Source organism: Mastigoproctus giganteus, chromosome 3 (assembly GCF_048544385.1).
Source record: "Mastigoproctus giganteus isolate SK-2022 chromosome 3, ASM4854438v1, whole genome shotgun sequence".
NCBI classification, from domain to species: domain Eukaryota; kingdom Metazoa; phylum Arthropoda; class Arachnida; order Uropygi; family Thelyphonidae; genus Mastigoproctus; species Mastigoproctus giganteus.
In genome coordinates, this window is record NC_143577.1 from 248,633,646 (window position 1) to 248,657,517 (window position 23,872).

General features: G+C 37.8%; 1 protein-coding gene across 6 annotated transcripts in view; it reads right to left on the bottom strand.

Moving 5' to 3' along the window:
- Positions 1 to 23,872, bottom strand: part of LOC150089016 (rab GTPase-binding effector protein 1-like) — a 367,033-nt gene that overhangs the window by 30,348 nt on the left and 312,813 nt on the right. For 5 of the 6 annotated variants that reach the window (XM_090369775.1, XM_090369776.1, XM_090369773.1 and 2 more), the window contains 2 exons: positions 22,840 to 23,024; positions 15,490 to 15,606 (listed from right to left, as the gene is read on the bottom strand). In XM_090369775.1, the coding sequence (XP_090225901.1) occupies positions 15,490 to 15,606; positions 22,840 to 23,024 (302 nt within the window). The remainder of the gene's footprint in view (positions 1 to 15,489; positions 15,607 to 22,839; positions 23,025 to 23,872) is intronic. The other variant, XM_090369774.1, reaches the window with a different exon arrangement.

Below are 23,872 nucleotides of genomic sequence, written 5' to 3' on the forward strand. Positions count from 1 at the left end.
AGATTCCATGATGTCAGTTGAGCAAGGATTTCATCATTATGTTTTACAAGACTGCATGCGTTCATATAGAATACAGTAATTGCATCTTTTGATGCTGCAATAAGGCATAAGTTGTTTGGCTTAATTGTTGGCAAGTGACAGGGTAGAAAGATGTTTTCACAAGAGTTAGTGTCATTTAAATTCTGGTAGGCTGAAGAGACAGATGAATCATTTGTAGACATTATTTCCTGTAGAGATTCCTGAATATCTGAAAAACGCACGGCTTGTCATTCATGCTCACTTGTTTCGATAGCTAAGTCAATAGCTGGTAACCTAGGATCAGGAACAGGGGGTCGTCCGTAGAAAGGCCGAATGATAGTTCCCACAAGCCAACAGCGGTCCTTCAGTAATTCATCAAAGTCTGTTTGCTGGCATTGAATGTAGAAAGATGTACGACTTGTTTTTAGAAATCATTTATATTGCCTTTGTTTCTATCTGCAATGTTCTGATGTGTTGCTCTACTTCTCTATCGCAGAGTTGGGGTTCGAGTCTTGAGACAAAAATACCCTTGGTCGAACTTTTGGTTCTGGGAATTGCTCTGATTGTAGAGTTGGTGGCTGTTCCTACAACAGGAGGAGGATGTCAATATCTGCCTGTGTGATTAGAGGCAGATAGATTCCGCTGTCTTCCGATGAGATCTGTCCGCCGCTTGATTGATTCTTATAACCAAACATATGATAACAATGAAAGTGTAGTGCACTGATTTCTGAAATTTTATTCTACTAATCAGTGACCATGTTAAGAGGCACCTACTTATTTCACTTTACGATGGGCTTGGCTTAATATTGTCTCCGACTGGACATGTGGTCCTTTCTCTCAGCCGATAGAAGCCTTTTTAAACTTGTTGGCCGTGTGTTTTGTTTTGGATCCTTTAGATGAAGTGATTTTTTGTGTTGTGCTTTAATCAATATGTTAGTTTTAATCAATTTTTTAATCAATATGTACAATTTGAAGGTGGATGCCCTTGAAGGTTTAAAAGTGAGGGCCCATCAAGCTCTCAGCTGCCCACACAAATGCCAGAGCTTGCACTTGGTCATCACGCAACACAGCGGCAGCCCCCAAGGCAGAATGCGCTGGCCCCAAAGGAACTAGTAGTTGTTGGTGACTCTATTGTCAGGAAAATGGGAAACATGCTTTGTAAAAAGGATAGGTGGAACAGGAGCAGGGTATGTCTGCCACGGGCAAAGGTTGATGACGTTGTAGAGCTGATATCATCTTTTAAGGGCACAAAAGGTGATATAGTTGTACACGTTGGCACTAATGATATTAAGAGTAGGAGACTGGCGGAATTACTTAACAAGTACAGGTCACAGTTGAAAAAAAGCCGTGAATTAGGGTTGAATTTGAAAGTGTCTGCAATTCTGCCCAGACACGATAGGAGGGAGTATATGATGAGAGCCCTGTCGATCAATTCGGCCCTGGAAAGATTGTGCAAGGCTCAAGGGGTAGAATTTTTTTCAGCCTGGTCTGTACTTGTTAACAGGAGAGACTGCTTCTACAGGGATGGGATACACTTAAATAGAAAGGGTGCAAGAATGTTTGCTGATGCTATCGAGGCAGTGTTAGGTGGGTCGGAAAACTGCTAGATTGGGGAGATACAAGGACTAATAGATTAACAGTAGTCACTGGCAGAGGTGAAAGTGATTCTTGCACTGCTTCTATTGGAATGAGCCGCAGCCTGGAAAATAAGATGCAGGATATTTCAGAGACGGCTGGGAATCATTGCGGTACAAATAAACACATGGGTTGTGTTAGGGTAGCTAAGAAAAAGAACAGGTGAAGGTATACTTGTGTGTACACCAATGCTAGGAGTTTAGTAAATAAATTTGATGAATTTGAGGTATTGCTCAAAACATCAAAGGCAGATATTGTGGAGATTTCACAGACGTGGTGTCACACAGATATAAGGAATGCAGAACTGGAATTTGGGGAGTACAATGTCTACAGAAAGGATAGACAGGATAGGAAGGGAGGAGGGGTTATGCTATTAGTTAAGAAATACATAAAATCCAAGGAAGTGAAGCCAGTCGACATTGCTGGACAGTGCAGTGTCGAGTCAGTTTGGTGTGACATAAGCATTGGGAGATCAAAATTGAGAGTAGGAGTGTGCTATAGGCCTAATGACTCTGATGAATATAATAAGAAACTGTACAGGGAAATAGAGTGGGCCAATAAATCAGAGTCTTATAATGGGGGATTTTAATTTCCCAGATATTGACTGGAATTTGGGGCTGGTCACTCACACACTAGCAAGGCTTTTGTGGATTTATTGGATGATTATTTTCTACATCAGCATGTTCGGGAGGCAACTAGAGGGAGTAATACTCTTGATTTGATTATCAGCAGTGATTCTTCATGCATTAAGAATCTGCAGATAAATGAACCACTAGGTGGCAGTGATCACAGTGTGCTGAAGAGGGATTTACTCAAAGAGGTAACTACCATTAAGGGTAAAGGGAAGGGTTATTGCTTTCGTAAAGGCGACTACGATGGACTGAGACAGTATTTAAATTCTATACAGTGGGACCAACTGATGATGTTACCAACAGCAAATTCAAAATGGGAAGCATTCAGAGAACTTATCCTGGAAGCTACTAGGCTTTACATACCAACAAAGAAATATTGTTCAAGGTTTAGGCCTAAGTGGATGTCAGATGAACTAATGAGACATATGGCAGAGAAGAAAAATGCATGGGATACATACAAATTAACACGTGACACAGAAGCCTATGATAGATACAAGTTGATCTGTAACCAAGTTAAAAAGGAGGTTAGGCAGGCGAAGGCAGATTACGAGAAATCATTGGCAAGGGATGCAAAGAAAAACAGCAAAGAGTTCTTTACTTATGTAAACTCTAGAAGGAAGGGGATGAATCAGATTAGTCCACTTGATATCGATGGGTCAACTGTTGATGATCCTGCTCAGGTAGCTAATAAACTGAATGAATATTTTGCATCGACATTCACACATGAGGAGTTATTCAGCAAGGGGAATGCCAGAGGTGTATTCAACTCTGGCAGTAAGCTAGAGAATCTTGTAATAACTGAGAGTAAAGTGGAGGAGAAATTGTTGAAGATAAATACAAGAAATGCACCTGGGGTGGATGGGATCTATCCAGTTATATTAAAGGAGGCAGCAAAGGAAGTAAGCAAACCCTTAGCCATAATTATGAGAGCTTCCTTGGACTCAGGGGAAGTATCCATGGACTGGAGATGTGCAAATGTGACCCCAATTCACAAAGGATGATCAAAGGGCGACAAGTAATTATAGACCTGTTAGTTTAACTTCTGTTCCTGGAAAATTAATGGAGGCACTGGTTAAAGAAGCACTGGAGGATCATCTAGACAAGACTTCAGTTATAGCTCAGACACAGCATGGTTTTGTTAAGGGGAAGTCTTGCCTGACCAATTTGATTGGATACTATGATGCAGTCACAAAAGAACTGGATGCAGGGAATAACTTTGATATTATATACTTGGATCTTAGAAAGGCTTTTGATACTGTTGCACATGGAAGACTGCTGCACAAATTGGAGCAGTGTGGCATTAGAGGCAAATTGCTGCTATGGATAAAGGGGTGGTTGAGGGGGTGAAGACAGAGAGGGTAATCAATGGACACTGCTCATCGTGGACTAATGTTATTAGTGGAGTCCCTCAGGGTTCAGTATTGGGTCCATTATTGTTTTCTGTATTTATAAGTGATATTGATGATGGTATATCAAGCTTAATGTCCAAGTTTGCAGACGATACGAAGGTTGGCAGGGTTGTCAAGGACACTACTGACACTATGCTACTGCAACAGGATCTGGAAAGGTTGAGAAAATGGGCTGAGAGGTGGCAAATGAAGTTTAACATTGACAAATGTAAAGTACTACATATGGGAAACGGCAACCCCAGAGCAACATATCAACTCTGTGGTACTACACTGACAGTGGTAGAGAATGAAAGGGACCTGGGGGTGGTTGTGCAGGCAGATATGAAGTTTTCTGGTGCAGACGGGCTGCAAGAGTAGCTCATGGTGTATTGTCGATGATATATAGGAATTTTTCTAGCAGGGATAAGGAGGTGATTATTCCCTTGTATAAGGCAATGGTCAGATCACACCTAGAGTACTGTATACAGGTCTGGAGGCCTCATTTCAAGAACGATGTAGAGATGCTGGAACGAGTACAGAGAAGGGCAACAAGATTAGTGAATGGAACAAAGGGGTGCTCTTACGAAGAAAGGCTTAAGTTTTGCAAATTACAGTGTTTGGGGACTAGGCGTTGTGTTGTGTGTGTGTTGTTTGTTTTTTAGGAGCATTAGCAACTAAGGCCATATTGCTCCAGGATATGCGGTGGTGATTCCCTGACCTTTCCGCATCATCCATATTTGGTGGTGATGGGCTCGAACCCCGGTCTAATCAAGAAACGTGTGCTATGCACTGCTGCTCCTTCCCACCTGGCTACGGAGTCGCCGGGGACTAGGCACCAGCGAGGTGATCTGATAGAGGTGTATAAAGCCTTGAATGGTTTGAGCATGCCCAATGCTGATGGGATTCTTCCTCTTGCTCAGAATAAACACCTGAGAGGGCATAAATTCAAATTGAGAAAAGACAGATGTAGGATAGACGTGAGGAAATTTGCCTTTAGCCAGCGGGTGGTTGGTTGGTGGAATAGTCTCCCATCCCTTGTCATGGAAGTTGATAGCCTAAATAAGTTTAAGGCTCAGCTGGACAGGTATTTCGAACGAACAGAGGGGTGAAGTGGAAGTGGTTATTTTTTATTTATTTATTTATTTTTTTTTGGCTGATGCTGCATAAGCTTGCTTTCTTGCATCAAATGCCTCTACTAATGGTATTGCTAATTTCCATTATAAAAATCACCTTTTAGAGAGATAAATACTTAGTTATATAGCAAAAATTTCAACTTCTGAGGTCTTGGAACGAATTAACAAAAAAAACAATGTGTTATTGGGTTCACATTACGATATTTTCACGATATGATGGTGTCTGTGGAACGGATTAATATTGTAAAGCGGAGGTCCACTGTATGCTGCATATTTTGGAATTAAATTAGGTGATCAAGATAAAAGTTGAGCTTGTGTGTGGAGGCAACCACAGGATCATATTAATGACTGCTATTTTTGTTCTATAAAAGTAGCAGATTATAACATGAAGAAAAAGCAGAGCATCATGTATCTCAACGTTACTTCAGCTATAAGGCCATTACCACTATGGACCTGAATTATTGGTACCACCTCCACCAGTTGGCTTAGTTTGCCAACAACCTTGAACATATGCCATCAGATCCTGAATCTGATATTTGCCATCTAGAGGATAATATAAACTGCTGTGATGAAGAAATTCACAACTCTGGGTCACAGCTGCTTACACAAAGTGAACTTGATGGTCCTGTGAGAGATTTAAATCTACCCAAAGAATCTGCAGGTCCTGCGAACAGTCTTTTCCAATTCACATTTTCTGTGGATTTAAAAATATAGTATTCAATTTTTTGGGAAAATAAACAACCAGATTATGAGATGATTTTGAGTGACATGCTGGAGATTAGGTTGCAATATGAGTGTTAAGGTACACATTTTTGCACTCTCATCGCAATTATTTTCAAGAAAATTTAGGTAGTTTAAATGAAGAGTAGGGGAAAAGATTCCATAAAGATATAAAATAATTGGAAAAAAAGAAACCAAGGTGGATGGAATGTTAAGATGATGGTTGACTACTGCTGGATGCTAAAAAGAGGAATCGCCACAAAAACTAGCTGCCTGAGGAAGTCAAAAATGTGCATGTTTAATAAAATCTAGCATGTAGGAAATCCTATTTGCAGTCATCTATGCTTGAAGTAGCCTTTGATAATTCTGTTTTTATATACATTTAATTTTTTTCCCTGAAGAATTAAACTCTGCAGATTAAACACAATAAGTGAGCTGAATTTCGGATAAATACACTGGGGGGGACAAAAAAAACCCCAGAATTCTGTACCTATGTCATTTTACTCGATTCTCAAAACTTTTTGACCACCTCTCATATATCAACTTGCTTTAGGCCAAAAATAATTTTGGACAAAGGAAATGCATAATTTTAAATTGAATTACTTTAAATTACTATCATCACTGACATTAAATATTTTGCACATTTTTAGTATATGATGAAAATTGAATTCAAATTAGAATGCATGTAGTGGAAGCACAAAGGGACCTTCAACCCAAAAAGGAATTGTTATTAGTTGATTATCTTGCAGATAAAACCACAGTAATAAGGGAATATTATGTCAAAGTTAAAAGATGTAATTCAGGTAAAAGATGTTAAAAAAAATGAGGAAAGTTGGGCTACTGGGTTTTGCTTCTCTATGAAAATATATTCATGAATAAAGCTCAAGGTTGTATACAGGCTAAATTTCTTGAATGTGGATTTGAATAATTCGCCCTCTGTCATTTCAGATCTGACTCCAACTATTATTTGTTCAGAAACCTCAGGTCTCATCTTTGTGGAATTCTTCTTCTTCTTCAGTGTATCAGTCTATCGACTGGTTTGCCCCTTTGATGAGCTGTCTCCATTTCTCCCGGTCTTGTTGTTGTTATTTGATTTTTAGGAGCATTAGCAACTAAGGCCATATTGCTAAGGGGATATGCGGTGGTCATTCCCTGACCTTTCCGCATGCTCCGTATTTGGTGGTCACGGGCTCTCCTGGTCTTGTGCTAGGTGTTTCACTTCTGCATAGCTTAGAAGCCCAGTTTCCTTCAGAACTGTAGTTATGATGGTGTTTCTTGGTCTTCCTTGTTTTCTTTTTCCCGGTATTTTGCCTTCCAGCACATCCAGTAACATTCCTCTATGCCTCATGGTATGTCCGATCCATTGTAGCCACTGTATTCTGATTCATCTTAGCAATTCTCTTTCTTTTCCTACACGTTGTAAAACCATATTATTACTCATTTTTTTCTGTCCAGCTAATCTTTTCCATTCTTTGTCAGCACATCTCAAAAGTCTCTAGTTTTTTCAAGTTGGTTTTGTTTAATGTCCATGTCTCTGCTGAATACAAAGCATTTCACCAAATGTATGTTTTCATAATTCTTTTTCTTAGGTCTAGTGACATATTTCTTTGGCTTAGTAGAGAGATTTTACCTCTAAATGCTTCTTTTGCCATCACAATTCTTGAACCAATTTCACTGTGGCAAGATGAATCTTACGTTATAATCCGTCCTAGATATTTGAATTTTGTTACCTGTTCTATTTTTTCTCCATCAGTTTCAATGTGAAATTGTTTTGGCTTTTTACTTATTATCACAATCTTTGTTTTATTATTATTAGTAGTAGTAGTAGTAGTGGCATGTGACGCAGCATCAGCCAAAAAAAAAAAAAAAAATTACAAAACAATCCCTTCTAAATATTTGTCCAGTTCCTCCTTAAATTTATTTAACCTATCAACTTTCACAATGACAGATGGAAGTTTGTTCCAGCAATTAACCACCGGCTGGCTAAAGGCAAATTTCCGCACATCTATTCTACATCTGTCCTTCCTCAATTTCAATTTATGCCGCCTTAGATTCATAATCTGAACAAGTGGAAAGATCCCATCAGACTTCAGCGTGCTCAACCCATTCAAGGCCTTATACACCTCAATCAGATCACCTCGCAGGTGCCTAGTCTCCAGGTGCTGCAATTTGCAGAACTTAAGCCTCTCTTGGTAAGAGGATCTCTTCATCCCCCTCACCAATCTTGCTGCCCTTCTCTGTATTCACTCAAACAAATCTACATCCTTCTTAATTATTATTATTAGAATTATCATTACTTTAATATGCTTCACAGCTATGGTCTTGAACAAATTTGCAATTTTCCAACCAGAGAAAATGCCTACCTCGACCTAATATTTTCCTCTACTCATATAGATGTTCACAATGACAACCCTATATTTCACTCGGATCATTCGCCAATTACTTTTGACATCACAGTGTCCTCTCATAACTTCAAATGCAGCTCCTGTTCTCCACGATTCAATTTCAGAATGGCTGACTGGCCTCTGCTCAACCTAGCTCTAAGAAACGTAGACAAGCAGCTCGCTGACGCTATGGATGACATCGATGTGCTCACCAGCAACCTGATTAACTGTGTCCATTCAGTTATATCTGATATTGTTCCTCAATCCCATCTTACCACACGCTCTACCTACCCGCACTGGTATAACAGCGAATTAATACATAAAATTAAATCCAAAGAATTTTATAGAAACAAATATAAGCAATCAGGTGAGAGCCAATATTACGAAATATTCAGCCAACTCCGCAAAGAAGTGAAAACGCTCATATTAAACTCTTACAATATGTATACAGAGTCAGTTCAGGATAGTCTGCTTACTCACAGAGATATCAAACCATTCTGGAATTTCATGAAGCATAAGAATAAAACCAGTAGAAAGTTACAACTCTATAACGCAGATGGAATTCTCTTATCTGACAAATTCAGTATTGCTCAAGAGTTTGCCAAACACTTTTCTAGAATTCAAACAAATGATACATTGAGACCTGCCTCATTTCCTGACTTCACACCTGTTAAAGATAATATCCTCATTAATCTCTTTATCACTGATGAAGATTTAAATTCGGCATTAAAAAGCATGAGAAATAACTATACTAGAGGCCCAGATGACATTCCAGGTTTATTTTGGAAAATGACTGTCACTACATTAAAACCCCTCATACTGCGGATCTTCAACTTGTCTCTCAGGCTGGGGAAGTATCCTAAGCACTTTAAGCAGGTCAATATAGTTCCTATTTTCAAAAAAGGTGATAAAAATGACGTATCTGATTACAGACCCATAACTTTGCAAAACAGTCTGGCTAAACTCTTCGACACAGCAGTACACAAACATCTCTTCGAATTCTTCAGGCCTTTCATCGATCAGAATCAACATGGTTTCTGCAGTGGCAAGTCAGTAGTCACAAATTTACTTCCTTTCTGGCAATACACCTCGGAAGCTCTTGATAACCACCTACAAGTTGATGCAGTCTACACAGACATATCTAAGGCATTTGATAAAGTCCTGCACGAACAACTTCTGGAAAAACTTAAGCTATATGGTATCCGTGACCCTTTGCTCTCATGGCTACGCAGCTATATTACGCATCGTTCCTTGAGAGTTATCATCGATCAAGTGAACTCAGACTGTTTTATACCACTAAGCGGAGTACCACAAGGCTCTCCCTTAGGTCCTCTTCTCTTCATTGTTTTCGTAAATGATCTTCCTTCTTTCATCTACACCTCCAATGTTCAAGTTGCTCTCTATGCAGATGATCTTAAGATCTACTCAGCAGTGAAGGAGATTACCGATTCTCAACAGCTTCAATGTGCTCTCAATAAATTCTCTCTGTGGCTATCTCTGAATGGCTTGTCTGCTAACCCCTCGAAGTGCAAAGTAATCTCTTTCTCATCTTGCAGATCTCCACAACTAATGAATACGGAGTACACTGTTAACTCTGTGATCATCGAAAGGTGTGACCAAGTTAACGACTTGGGGATTCTCTTTTCCAGCAGTGCTAAATTCAATGCCCATGTCCTTAAAATCACCAGCAAAGCATTAAAAACACTGGGATTCATCAAACGGAACACATACAAGTTCAAAAACTACAGATATGCGGTTATCCTTTATAAAACTATTGTTCTGCCAATCCTTGAATTCAGTTCACCCATCTGGAATCCTCACACAAAGACTTTAACTAACAAAATTGAAGCAGTCCAAAAAAATTTTGTCCGTTACCTTACGTACCGCAATCCTCTATTCTATCACTCAGTGTATTATGAATCGCTGTGTGATTACTTTCATCTGAGGCCTCCTTGTGCACTAGAAGAGTTACTGCTGACATCGCCCTTCTAGCCAAAGTAATCACTGGAATTTATGAAGCATCTGATATCCTGAGTAAAATAAACTTCAATGCTCCCTGTAGACTAGTCAGGAACCTTACACCGTTTCGCCTTGACTCTGCCAACATGGACTTTATGAAGTTCAGTCCACTGAACAGAATCAGCAAATCAGCAAATGACTCTCTCATTGACTTCTTTGACAACTCCCAATCACTGATGAACTCCATCCACAAGTTTGCCTCTTCTCTTAAACTGCAAAGTGACTAGCTCACATCTAATTATTGTAGCTTATTATTTGTTATATTATTTTTCTATTCTCTAACCGATTAATTATTACTTGTTTTACCGGTAACTTAACTTAATACAATCCTCTTTTGTACATATGCTTTTATTGTTTGAATCTATATCAATGTTTATCGTCCTGTTGGATTTCATATTATTGTTATTATGTTTATTGATCTGATCTCAGATACACTGTTAATGGTTACCTGTTGTGTATCTTGCTATTAATAAAATAAAAAATAAAAATTATTATTTTTTTTTTAATCCGGGTTTTTTTTTTTTTTTTTTTTTTACCATTGTTTTATTCGGGCTTTCTTGCACCATGCGGCCATTACTAATACTCTCTTGGTAAGAGGAACCTTTCATTCCCCTCACCAATCTTGTTGCCCTTCTCTGTACACGCTCAAGCAAATCTACATCCTTCCTAAAATGAGGCCTCTAGACCTATACGCAGTACTCAAGGCGTGGCCTGACCATTGCCTTATACAGAGGGACAATCACCTCCTTTTCCCTGCTAACAAAATTCCTGTATATCATTGACAACACCCCATGACCTGCCCTGGCAGCCTGTCAGAAAACATCAAATTGTGCAGTCAATTCATATCTGACTGCACAATTACAACCAGGCTTTTACATTTTCTACCTCCTTAAGTGTAGTACCACACAGTTGGTATGTTTCTCTGAGGGTTACTTCTACCCATATACAGAACTTTGCATTTTTCAATGTTAAACTTCAGTTGCCACTTCTCAGCCCATCTGCCCAAATTTTCTAGATCCTGTTGCAGTAACACACCGCCATTACTGTCATTAACGACCCTGCCAACCTTTGTATCATCTGCAAACTTCGACACTAAGCCTGATATACCTTCATCAATATCATTCATAAATATGCAAAACAACAGTGGACCCAACACCAAAGCCTGTGGGCCTGTACTAATAACATTAGTCCACAAAGAGCAGCACACATTAATTACCACCCTCTGTCTTTTCGCACTCAACCATCCTTTTATCCATTGTAGCAACTTACCCTTAATACCATTCTGCTCCAATTTGTACAACAGTCTTCACACACAACAGTGTCTAAAGCTTTCCTGAAATCCAAGTATATGATATCAAAATTATTTTTTCCACCGTTCCTTTGTAACCACATCATAATAACCAATCAAATTTGTCAGACAAGACTTTCCCTTAACAAACCCATGCTGTGTCTGAATTATTGCTACAGTCTTGTCTAGATAATCCTGCAATGCATCTTTAACCAGTGACTCCATTATTTTACCCGGAACAGAAGTTAAACTAACTGGTCTGTAATTACTCATGTCACCCTTTGATCCCCCTTTGTGAATTAGGGATACATTTGCACATCTCCAATCTGCGGGGACCTCCCCTGAGTCCAAGGATGCTCTCAAAATTATGGCTAAGGGTTTGCTTAGTTGCTTTGCCGCCTCCTTTAATATAACTGGACAGATCCCATCCACCCCAGGTGCCTTTCTTATGTTTAACGTCAACAATTTCTCCTCCACTTTGCTCTCAGTTATTACAAAATCATTAAGCACCCTGCTACAATTTGATAACCTTCTGCCATTTTCAAACCTTAATAACTCCTCATGTGTGAATGTAGATGCAAAATACTCATTCAGTTTGTTTGCTATCTGAGCAGGATCATCAACAGTCGAACCATAGATATCAAGTGGACCAATCAGATTCATCCCCTTCCTTTTAGAGTTTATATAAGTAAAGATATCCTTGCTGTTTTTCTTAGCATCCTTTTCCAAACATTTCTTCTTTGTTTGTTTGGTTTTTAGGAGCATTAGCAACTAAGGCCATATTGCTGCAGGGATATGTGGTGGTCATTACCTGACCTTTCTGCACCCTCTGTATTTGGTGGTCACGGGCTCGAACCCCGGTCTAATCAAGAAGTGTGTGCTACACACTTCTGCTCCTGCCCACCTGGCTACGGAGGTGCCATAAGATTTCTTGTAATCTGCCTTCGCCTGCCTAACCTCCTTTGTGACTTGTTTACAGACTAGCTTATATATATCATAGGATTCTGTGTCGCCTGATAATTTATATGCATCCCATGCATTTTTCTTCTCTGCCACGAGTCTCATTAGTTCATTTGACAACCATTTAGGCCTAAACCTTGAACAATATTTCTTAATAGGTATGAAACATTTAGTAGCTTTCACTATAAATTCCGTGAATGCTTCCCACTTAGAATTTGCTGTTGGTAACATCATCAGTTGGTCCCACCGTACAGAATTTAAAAACTGTCTGAGACCACTTTTTATAGTCACCTTTACGGAAGCAAAAACCCCTTCCTTTATCCGTGATGGTAATTATATCTTTAAGTAAATCCCACATCAGTACACTGTGATCATTGCCACCTAATGGTTCCTTTATCTGCAAATTCTTAATACACGAATGATCACTGCTGATAACCAGATCAAGAGTATTACCCTCTCTGGTTGCCTCTCGAACATGCTGCTGCAGAAAACAATCATCCAATAAATCCACAAAAGTCTTACTAGTGTGCGAGTGACCAACCCATAAGTTCCAGTCTATATCTGGGAAGTTAAAATCCCCCATTATAAGACATTCTGATTTACTAGCCCACTCTATTTCTCTGTACAATTGTTCATTGTACTCATTCAAGTCATTAGGCTTATAACACACTCCTACTCTTATTTTTGCTTTTGCAGTGCTTATGTCACACCAAACTGACTCAACAGTGCACTGTTCATCTATATCAACTGGATGCACTTCTTTTGATTTTATGTTTTTCTTAATTAACAGCATAACCCCTCCTTCCTTCCTGTCCTGTTTATCCTTTCTGTACACTTTGTACTCCCCAAATTCCAGTTCTGCATTCCTTATATCTGTGTGACACCACATCTCTGCTATCCCAACAATATCTGCCTTTGATGTCTTGACCAACACTTCAAATTCATCAAATTGATTTACTATACTTCTAGCATTGGTATATATGCAAGTATACATGTACCTATTCTTATTATTAGTTACCCTAACACATCCCATATACCCACCTGTTTCATGATGACTGCCATCAGTCCCTGAAACCACCAACACCCTCGCTCCACGCCACTGCTTATTCTAATAGAAGTAGCAGGAATCACCTTCACCTCTGCCTGCAGCTACTTTTAACCTTTTAGTCTGTGAATCCCCCCAAGCTAGCAGTTTTCCGACCCACCTAACACTGTCTCGATAGCATCAGCAAATATTCTTACACCCTTTCTATTTAAGTGTATCCCATCCCTGTAGAAGCAGTCTTTCCTGTTAATCTTCATTCCATATTTCTTCACTTTCTTAGTTAACTGTTTTAGCATATTGGATAACATTCTTGGGCTACCTGCAAGGATTACCTGATCATCTGAAAACTTGATTGTGCTAAGTGTTCTTCCGCCTATCTTTATACCTAACTTTCTACCATCAAATGCTTCTTTGACTATTAATTCTGCAAATATATTAAATAAACCTGGGGAAAGCAGGCATCCTTGCCTCACTCCTCTCCCTATTTTTGCTGTTTCTGTCAATTCTCCATTTAACCTGATGATGGCCTTTTGTCTTTTATACAAGTTAAATATTAGCTTAATCTTTTTGGACATCCCATGTTTTCTAGTAGAAGAAAAAGCTCATTCAAAATTACCATTTCAAATGCTTTTGCATAGTCAATAATGCACACATACAGATTCCTGCCATTGTTTATCATTCTTTCGCCTAAGAATCTTAAAGTTCCTGTTGCTTCTTTTGTAGATAAGTTCTTTCTGAATCCACATTGTGTATCCTCTAAAAAGTGTTCGATGTAGGATTCTATTCATATTTTTAAGAGAATTTTTGATGCATGTGATATGAGGTTGATGGTTCTGTAGTCTTTGCATTTGGTTGGTGCAGATTTTTTGGTATTGGTATTATGACAGTTGTACAATGTTCTTTTGGCCATTTTCCTTCACTATATGCTTTCACAATCAATCCAGATAATGATTGCTTGACTTGATATCCACTGTTCATTATTAATTCTGCTGTAATATTATCTATACCAGGAGCTTTGTTGTTAGGAAGTAACTTTAAGAATTCTAGCTCAAATTCTTCGTTTAATATTTGATCTTGTTTTAAGTTTTGTTGTTCTCCTTTCTCATCATATTTCCAAGTGCAACTACATGGTTCCATGTATAAATCCTCTATACACTTTCTCCATGTCTCTTGTTCTTTTGCATCGAGAATGGCATTATCTTTTTCATTCCTGATTGCTTTGGAGTGAATTCCATTACATTAACTTGTTATTTCTTTAATTTTCTTGTAGGCCCTATCTGTTCGTCCATACTGCATTAAGGTTTCGATTTGTTGGCATTGTTCTATCTTTTGCTTTTCTGCATTCTCTATTAATTTCATTCTTGAGAGCATGGTAATTATTTTTTCCATCTTTTGTTTTCATATTTTTGATGATTCTTCTTTGATCCATCATTTGAAGAATGTCTTCTGTTATCCATGGTTTTCTTTTTGCCTTGTCTCCATTTCCCAGAAATTTATCAGCTGCTTTGTTTATAGTTTCTTTAATGTTATTCCACATCTGGTCAATATTGTTTATCGTACTTTCCTTATTTACCTCATTATAGCTGTTTGTAGTATTCTGGACCAGTATTCTTATTTCTTCATTATTTAGTTTTTCTAGGTTCTTTAGCTTTAGTTCTGTTATCATTTTCACCATTGAATGGTCACTGTCCACATCTGCTCCTGGAAAAGACATGGCTTTTTTTTTTACCTGATTGCGGTATCTTTCTTTCACCAGAAACAAAGATTTAAAATGTATTCCTTTGTGGAATACATTTTAAAAATGATGAAGAGCTAAAAGCAGCTGTTAAAGCCTGATTTTGTGTCCAAACCTGAAGAATTTTTTTCCCTCAAAGAATTAAACTCTGCAGATTAAACACAATAAGTGAGCTGAATTTTGGGATAAATACAGTGGGGGCAATAAAAAAAAAAACAAAAAAAAACAGAATTCTGTACCTATGTCATTTATACTCGATTTTCGAAACTTTTTGACCACAACCCCTCATATGCCAACTTACTTTAGGCCAAAAATAATTTTGGACAAAGGAAATGGATAATTTTAAATTGAATTACTTTAAATTACTATCACCACTGACATTAAATATTGTGCACATTTTTAGTATATGATGAAAATTCAAGAAGTCAAGGTATTTTTAAAAAAAGTAGGCTAAATCTGCATATTTAGCTACTTTATTGCACACAGAAAAAAAACAAAAGAAGCTGATCCATCAATTTAAAAACTACTTTACCTGAAGAGATTGGGAAAGTTTTACAAAATCTCTCTGCACAGCTTCACTATTATCAAGGTCTGCTTGAAGGCTCTGAACTTTGCTCCTATGTTCATGCAATTCAGTTTCAAAATTTGTCTGAGAAAATAAAAATTAATATGAAATGAGTGAGGAGAAAGTGATATTAAACATTATCTTGTAAAATAAAAATTCTCCTAATCTGAATTTTATTTCAACAATGCTTCTCAAATCGCATTTAAATTAGCTGCATTTTGGGAAACACAGGCTAAAATATTTAACTGAAAGCTATAAGGAGAATTTTAAATCAAATCCTAAGCAGTTGAGAATAAAGAATATCTAGTTTTGGGGGTTAAAAAAAAAGAAAAGAAAAAGTAGATACATACCTAGTAAAATATTTATTCATATTAGGTACATATCTTCTTATTCTTATTTATTTTTTAATCGTTCAAACATAGAGCATTATAAAATATTGTCAGAACTGGTACTTTATTGATAATATCTGTCAAACAAATTAAACTTAAAATATGAATTAAATAATAATAATGACAAAATCATACTTGAGACTATTTCACAAAGATGTCATATTACACAACATGTCATGTAGCTAAATAAAGAAGGAATAACTCATGGTGGAACCATATTTTCTCTGACTAAGAGCAGCAGTTCACTGAAAATACCTGACATCTGGTGAGTATGGGCTTGGCACACCCAAGGTCCTGAGCTGGGTATCATCATTCTTCTCTTTCTTGGTGATTCCCTTTGACTTTTCACTCTCTCTCTCTCTCTCTCTCTCTCTCTCTCTCTCTCTCAGGGTAACTCAGGAATTTTTTTTTTTTTTTTTTTGGTTGGTGCAGCATAAGCCTCAGGCTTATGGAACTTAAGAAAAAGTTTGAGCTTCTCCAGACTGCTCAGGACCAAGATATTGACGAGGAATATTACAAATTTCTGAAAGTGATAAAGCCCAAGAAACCTATAGGGAAAAAGAAATCCAAAGAAGAAAAAATTAGTCAAGAAACACTTGTCATGATGAACCGAAGATGACAAATGAAGAACAAGAAAAACACGACAGGGAGAAAATTGAGTATACTGAGTTATGCAAAGCCATTAGAAAGAGACTCAGAGAGGACATAACAAGATTTAACACAAGAAAAGTAGAACAAGCATTAAGGGAAAACAAACGATTTAAATCAGCAGCCATGAGCAGTAATACAGAAAGACAAATGATACTGAAACTGAAAAATAGTGATGGTGTACTTATAAATAACAGAGAAGGCATAATTCAAATAGCAGAAGACTATTTGAATTATTTGAATTATAGAGAATTATACAAGGAGCGAGGGAATGATGCCAGCAGTGGGGAAGATGGATTGCAAAGTAGCAACACATACGACATACCCGATATTCTTCCTGATGAGGTAGAACATGCATTGAAGGAAATGAAAAATCAGAAAGTCCCGGGGGAAGATGAAGTTACTGTAGAGTTGTTAAAATTGGGAGGAAGAGACATAACACAAAAACTGGCAAGGCTCTTCACAAAGTGCATTCGAAAAGGTGTGACGCCTAAGCAGTGGAATAATGCAATCATAGTTTTGCTGCATAAGAAAGGAGATAAATCAGAAATTGGAAATTATAGACCAATTAGCTTGTTATCCCACATCTACAAGTTGTTCACAAGGGTCATTACTAACAGATTAGAAAGAATACTTGATGAGAATCAACCGAAAGAGCAAGCTGGCTTTAGGACAGGATTCTCAACTATGGATCACCTTCACGTAATATCACAGCTAATGGAGAAAGCAAATGAATATAAAACACCATTAGGCCTGGCATTTGTGGATTATGAAAAGACATTTGACTCCACACAGCATAAGGCAATGTTTCGGGCACTAGAAAGACAAGGCATAGATACCCCACATATTATGATTTTGAAAAAATATACGAGAGTGCTACCTCCTTTATTAGACTAGACAAAGACAGTAGGAAATTTAAAATCGAGAAAGGAGTTCGACAAGGAGACACAATATCTCCAAAGCTGTTTACTGCTGCCCTTGAGGAAGCTTTCAGAAGATTAGCCTTGTCGCAGAAAGGAGTCAATGTGAATGGAGAGTACCTAAACCATTTACGATTTGCAGATGACATTGTGGTCATAAGCCATGATCCCAAAGAATTAGAGGAAAATCTTAATCAGTTATGCACAGTTAGTAAGGATTTTGGACTAAAGATGAATATGGCTAAAACAAAAGTAATGATGAACAAGTATGCCACGGAAAGGGAAATAATGATTGAAGGAGCAGTAATTGAAAAGGTGGAGTCATATACTTATCTGGGACAAGTTATTAGCTGTAACAATGATAAATGGCTGGAAGTCAAGAGAAGAATAAATTTTGGATGGATAGCATTCAGGAAATATAGTCACATACTGAAGAGCAATATCCCAGTTTGTCTGAAACGTAAAATAATGAACCAATGTATACTCCCCACCATGACTTATGGAAGTGAAACTTGGGCACTCACCAAAAGAATGGAAGAGAAGCTGAGAACTACACAGTGAAGAATGGAACGAATTATATTGGGAATCAGACTGTTAGATAAGAAGAGAGACACATGGATTAGGCAGCAAACTCAAGTAAAGGACATTCTTATCAAAACTAAAGAACTAAAATGGTCTTGACCAGGACACATAGCTCGAAGACGATGACAGATGGACTAAAAAAATAAATGGTACCCAAGAATGGTACCTAAGAGGAGCTAGAAGAAATCCTGGAAGACAAAGGCGGAGATGGATAGATGAAATTCATGAGTTTGTGGGTAGTAAATGGATGGCCAGTGCTCAAAACAGAAGGAACTGGAAAGTTGCTGGAGAGGCGTTCATCCTGCTGTGGATTGAAAATGGTTGATGATGATGAAGCCTCAGGCTTCCTTGCACCATGTAGCTAATAATAATAATAATAATTCCTCCAATTTCCAGTGATATTCAAACCCCTGAGTCTCTCCAAATGAGCAAAATTGATAATCCACTATACTGTCATGGAAGACTCAAAAGGTTGAAAGAAAATATTATACTATTTACATATTTGGATTTTTACATTTAGTACCAATGGCATATCACCTTGTAGAAGCAAGTGTATGAGTTCATCAACCAAAAAAAAAAAAAAAAAAATTCACACAACCATTCCCGCTAAATGTTTGTCCAGTTCCTCCTTGAATTTATTTAAGCTATTAACTTCCACAACAACAGATGGAAGTTTGTTCCAGCAATTAACCACCCACTGGCTAAAGACAAATTTCTGCATATCTATTCTACAACTGTCTTTCCTCAATTTGAATTTATGCCCCCTTAGGTTCGTAATCTGAGCAAGTGGAAGAATCCCATCAGAATTCAGCGTGCTCAACCCATTCAAGGCCTTATACACCTCAATCAGATCACCTCGCAAGTGCCTTTGTCTCCAGCCACTGCAATTTGCAGAATTTAAGCATTTCTTGGTAAGAGGATCCCTTCATTCCCCTCACCAATCTTGTTGCCCTTCTCTGTATACGCTCAAACAAATCTACATCCTTCCTAAAATGAGGCCTCCAGACCTATACGCAGTACTCAAGGCATGGCCTGACCATTGCCTTATACAAAGGGATAATCACCTTTTCCCTGCTAGAAAAATTCCTGTATATCATTGACAAAACCCCAGGACCTGCTCTTGAAGCCTGTCTGCATTGCTCAGAAAACTTCATATCTGACTGTATAATTAATCCCAGGTCTTTTTCATTTTCTACCACCCTAAGTGTAGTACCACACAGTTGGTATGTTCCTCTGGGGTTACTTTTACCCATATGCAGTACTTTGCATTTGTCAATGTTAAACTTAAGTAGCACACTGCCATTACTGTCATTAACAACCCTGCCAACTTTTGTATCATCTGCAAACTTTGACACTAAGCCTGATATAACTTCATCAATATCATTGATAAATATACAAAACAACAGGGGGCCCAACACTGAACCCTGTGGAACTCCACTAATAACATTAGCCCACAAAGAGCAGTACCCACTGATTACCACCTGTCTTCTCCCACTCAAGTTAGTTAGTTGTTGGCGCATCGGCTTCTGTGGCCATAATGCCCACCCTCTCCCTTTTATCCATTATAGCAACTAACCCTTAATACCATTCTGCTCCAATTTGTACAGTAGTTTCCATGCGCAACAGTGTCAAAAGCTTTCCTGAAATCCAAATATATCATATCAAAATTATTTTTTGCATCCAGTTCCTTTGTTACCACATCATAGTATCCAATCAAATTTGTCAGACAAGACTTTCCCTTATCTGAAAAAATTTGATTTGTAGAAGTGCTACTTACTGGTTGTGAAAGACTAAGGCAATTAACTGTAATAACATAAATTGCAGAATCACATACACTTGCTATCAGGATTTCAACATTATATCAGTGGGTAACAGTGTTTTTACATTAAGAAGAAAATAAAAACTTTGTAATGAATAAAAACTGTCACATAGCCTTACTAGTGATGCATCAGATTTGGGCTATTTTCAATAACTTCCAAGGTGACTGAAACCACGACATGCTATTCTGGTCGGTACACAGGTCTGTACATAGCATTTAGCATTAGTAGAGGCTTACAATGCAAGAAAGTTATGCAGAATCAGCCAAAAAAAAAACACCCTCCCATTTCACCCCTCCATTAATTCCAAATGCCTGTCCAGCTCAGCTTAAAATTTATTTAGGCTACCAACTTGCACAACAAAAGATGAAAGTCTGTTCCACCAATCAACCACCCGCTGGCTAAAGGCAAATTTCGCACATCTATTTTATAACTGTCTTTCCTCAATTTGAATCTATTCTCGCTCAGGGTTTCAATCTGAGCAAGAGGAAGAATCCCATCAGCATTCAGCTTGCTCAACCCATTCAAAGCCTTATACACCTCAATCAGATTACCGCACAGGTGCCTACTCTCTAGGTGCTGCAATTTGCAGAACTTAAGCCTTTCTTTGTAAGAGCAACCCTTCTTTTCCCCTCACCAATCTTGATGCCCTTCTTTGTACTCATTCTAGCAACTCTACATCCTTCCTAAAATGATGCCTCCAGACCTGTATACAGTACTCAAGGTGTGGCCTGACCATTGCCTTGTACAACGGGATAATCACCTCTATGTCCCTGATAGCAAAATTCCTATATATTATTGACAAGACTCCAAGACCTGCCCTGGCAGCCCATCTGCACTGCTCAGCAAACTTCATATTTGACTGCACAATTAACCCCAGGTCTTTTTCACTTTCCACTTCCCTGAGTGTAGTACCACACAGCTGGTACGTTTCTCTTGGGTTATTGCTATCCATACGCAGTACTTTGTATTTGTCAATGTTAAACTTCAGTTGCCACTTCTCAACCCATTTGTCCAGATCCAGTTGGAGAAGCATACTGTCTTTACTGCCGTTAACAACCCTGTCAACCTTTGTATCATCTGGAAACTTGGACATTACATCTGATATACCTTCATCAATATCATTGACAAATATACAAAACAACAATGGGCCCAGCACTGAACCCTGGTGAACTCCACTAATAACATTTGTCCACGAAGAGCAGTGTCCATTGATTACCACTCTCTGTTGTCTCCCACTCAACCATCCCTTTATCCATTGTAGCAACTTACCCTTAATGCCAAACCCCTCCAATTTGTACAGCAGTCTTCCATGTGCAACAGAATCAAAAGCTTTCCTGAAATCCAAGTATATGATATCAAAATTATTTTTGACATTCAGTTCCTTTGTGACCAAATTATAGTATCCAATCAAATTGGTCAGACAAGACTTCCTTTAACAAACTCATGCTGTGTCTTAACTATTACTGCAGTCTTGTCTAGATGATCCTGCAATACTTCTTTAATCAGTGACTCCATTATTTTACCCGGAACAGAAGTTAAACTAACTGGTCTGTAATTACTCGTGTCACCCTTCGATCCCCCTTTGTGAATTGGGGATACATTTGCACATCTCCAGTCCGTGGGAACCTCCCCTCAATCCAAGGATGCTCTCATAATTATGGCTAAGGGTTTGCTTAGTTGCTTTGCCACCTCCTTTACTATAACTGGATAGATCTCATCCACCCCAGGTGCTTTTCTTATGTTTAACTTCAACAATTTCTCCTCCACTTTGCTCTCAGTTATTACAAAATTGCTTAGCTCCCTGTTAGAGTTTGATAAACTTCTGGCATTTTACTCATTGAATAACTCCTCATGTGTGAATGTAGAAGCAAAATACTCATTCAGTTTATCAGCTACCTGAGCATGATCATCAATAGTCAACCCATCTATGTTAAGTGGTCCAATCTGATTCATCCCTTTCCTTCTAGAGTTTACATAAGTAAAGAACTCTTTGCATCCTTTGCCAAAGATTTCTCATAATCTGCCTTCGCCTGCCTAATCTCCTTTGTGACTTCATTACAGACAAGCTTATATCTGCCATAGGCTTCTGTGTCACCTGATGGCATTCTATGACTAGAATGATCTTCCTGTTTTGTCATGTGAAAAATCCAAGACAGTAGGTAGGAAAACTAAAACTATATAATTTCTTCAGGCTGACTAATTCAACCACCAAATTTCCCCTAATTCATTCATTACTGACAAGGATAAATCACACCATGCATGAGCACCGGCAGGTTATTTTGCAAGGTGGTGTATGTGGGAATAAATTTTTTGTTCACCACATTTTCAAATACATGCAATATCTTATGTTTCAATAAATTAATAAAAATGTTAAAAATTGTGTATTGCTTTGAAATCCAAAGGTGGTGCACTTGCACCACCTTGCACCATGCTGCCGCTGCCCATGATACCATGGTAGGGAATCTATATACTTCTGAAAGAGAAGAAAGTGATGTATCAACGTACAGCAGTACATGCTGCAGTCAGCCAACTTCTCCATACATCTCAGATTAAAAAAAAAAAAAAAAAAGTTGATCTGCAAGTTATAAATGATGGAAGAATAGAAGTTTTTCCATAACTTAGATAATGTGTATAATATTTTGCAATCTAGTTATCCAGATGCTAGATTCCAAAACATTCCCACCATTTTGTGTGAAAAACAGCATTAGCAAAGTGAGTTTGTTCATAATAGGTACTGGGAATGTTAATGACAGCTCAGAGCCTAGTTAGTGCTGAAATTTTTCCTAAAATGTCTGAAACAAAACCTGAGACATTCATTTAAAGCAATGAATGTCTCAAAAATGGTTTAACCCAATTTTAAGTGCAATAAAACTTAAATAATAACAGAGATCAAAATACAAAATCAAATAAAAATCTCTATACTACTAATGAATAACAGGAATTCAAATTGAGAAATACCTTATATGATTGCTTTACCTTAGATGCTTCCAACATTTCCACTTCTTTTTGAAGCTGCATTATTCTTTGTTCATTTTCTTGCTGTTTTGCAGTCAACTGGTCCTGCAGAGCTGATAATTCTTTTTCCATTTTATTTCGCTGCTCTTTCACCATTTCCATTTCTGTTTTCAAACTCTCCATGATACCTATACAAATTCAAAAGAAACCCCTAGAGTTTGATATTTCAATGTGGTCAAATAAAAAGGGAATATAATTATACATAATGCAATAGATAATTATATATAATGTAATAGTGAATAAGCTATACATTTAAAAATTTAATGTATTAAATAAAAGTCTTACTCATGGAAATCATATTGCAGATTCATTTTTCTTAGTACAGCCTGAGAGGTGCAACAGAAGAGGTGTAAGAATATTTGTGTATACTACTGAGACAGCTTTAGGTTTCTTGACAAGCTGATATCTTGAAGGGATGCAGACTAATAATTATATTGATTAAAGGCAGAGGTAGGCATGATTCTTGCACCACTTCAAATAATCATATTAGAGTGCAGGGCCTATCAGAGTTTCTTACAACACTAATATGTAAAATGATAGAAAGCAGTGGAGAATTTAACAACATGGCATATCAGAACTAAACGTCAAATATTTGACTACAAAATTCATGGTGAAAAACAGTGTCAAAAGAAATTACATGGAATTTGTAAGGGTTGCAAATAACATAAAAGGGCATACTCTACATTTTTATATATCAACAACACAAAGGAGTATAAGTACAAAAATCCATAAATTTAAATCAACAAACATCAACTTAAAAGGAATGTCAGAAACATGGCATGTTCCTTCCTTCCTTCATCATCCTTTCATCCTTCTTGGACTAATGTTATTCATAGAGTTCCTCAGGGTTGAGTGCTGGGCTCTCTTCCCATTTTTAAATTTATTAATGACATTGATGAAGGCATATTAAGCTTAATGCCTACATCTGCAGATGATACAAAGATCATCTGCAATGGAAATGAAGTTTCTGAGAGGT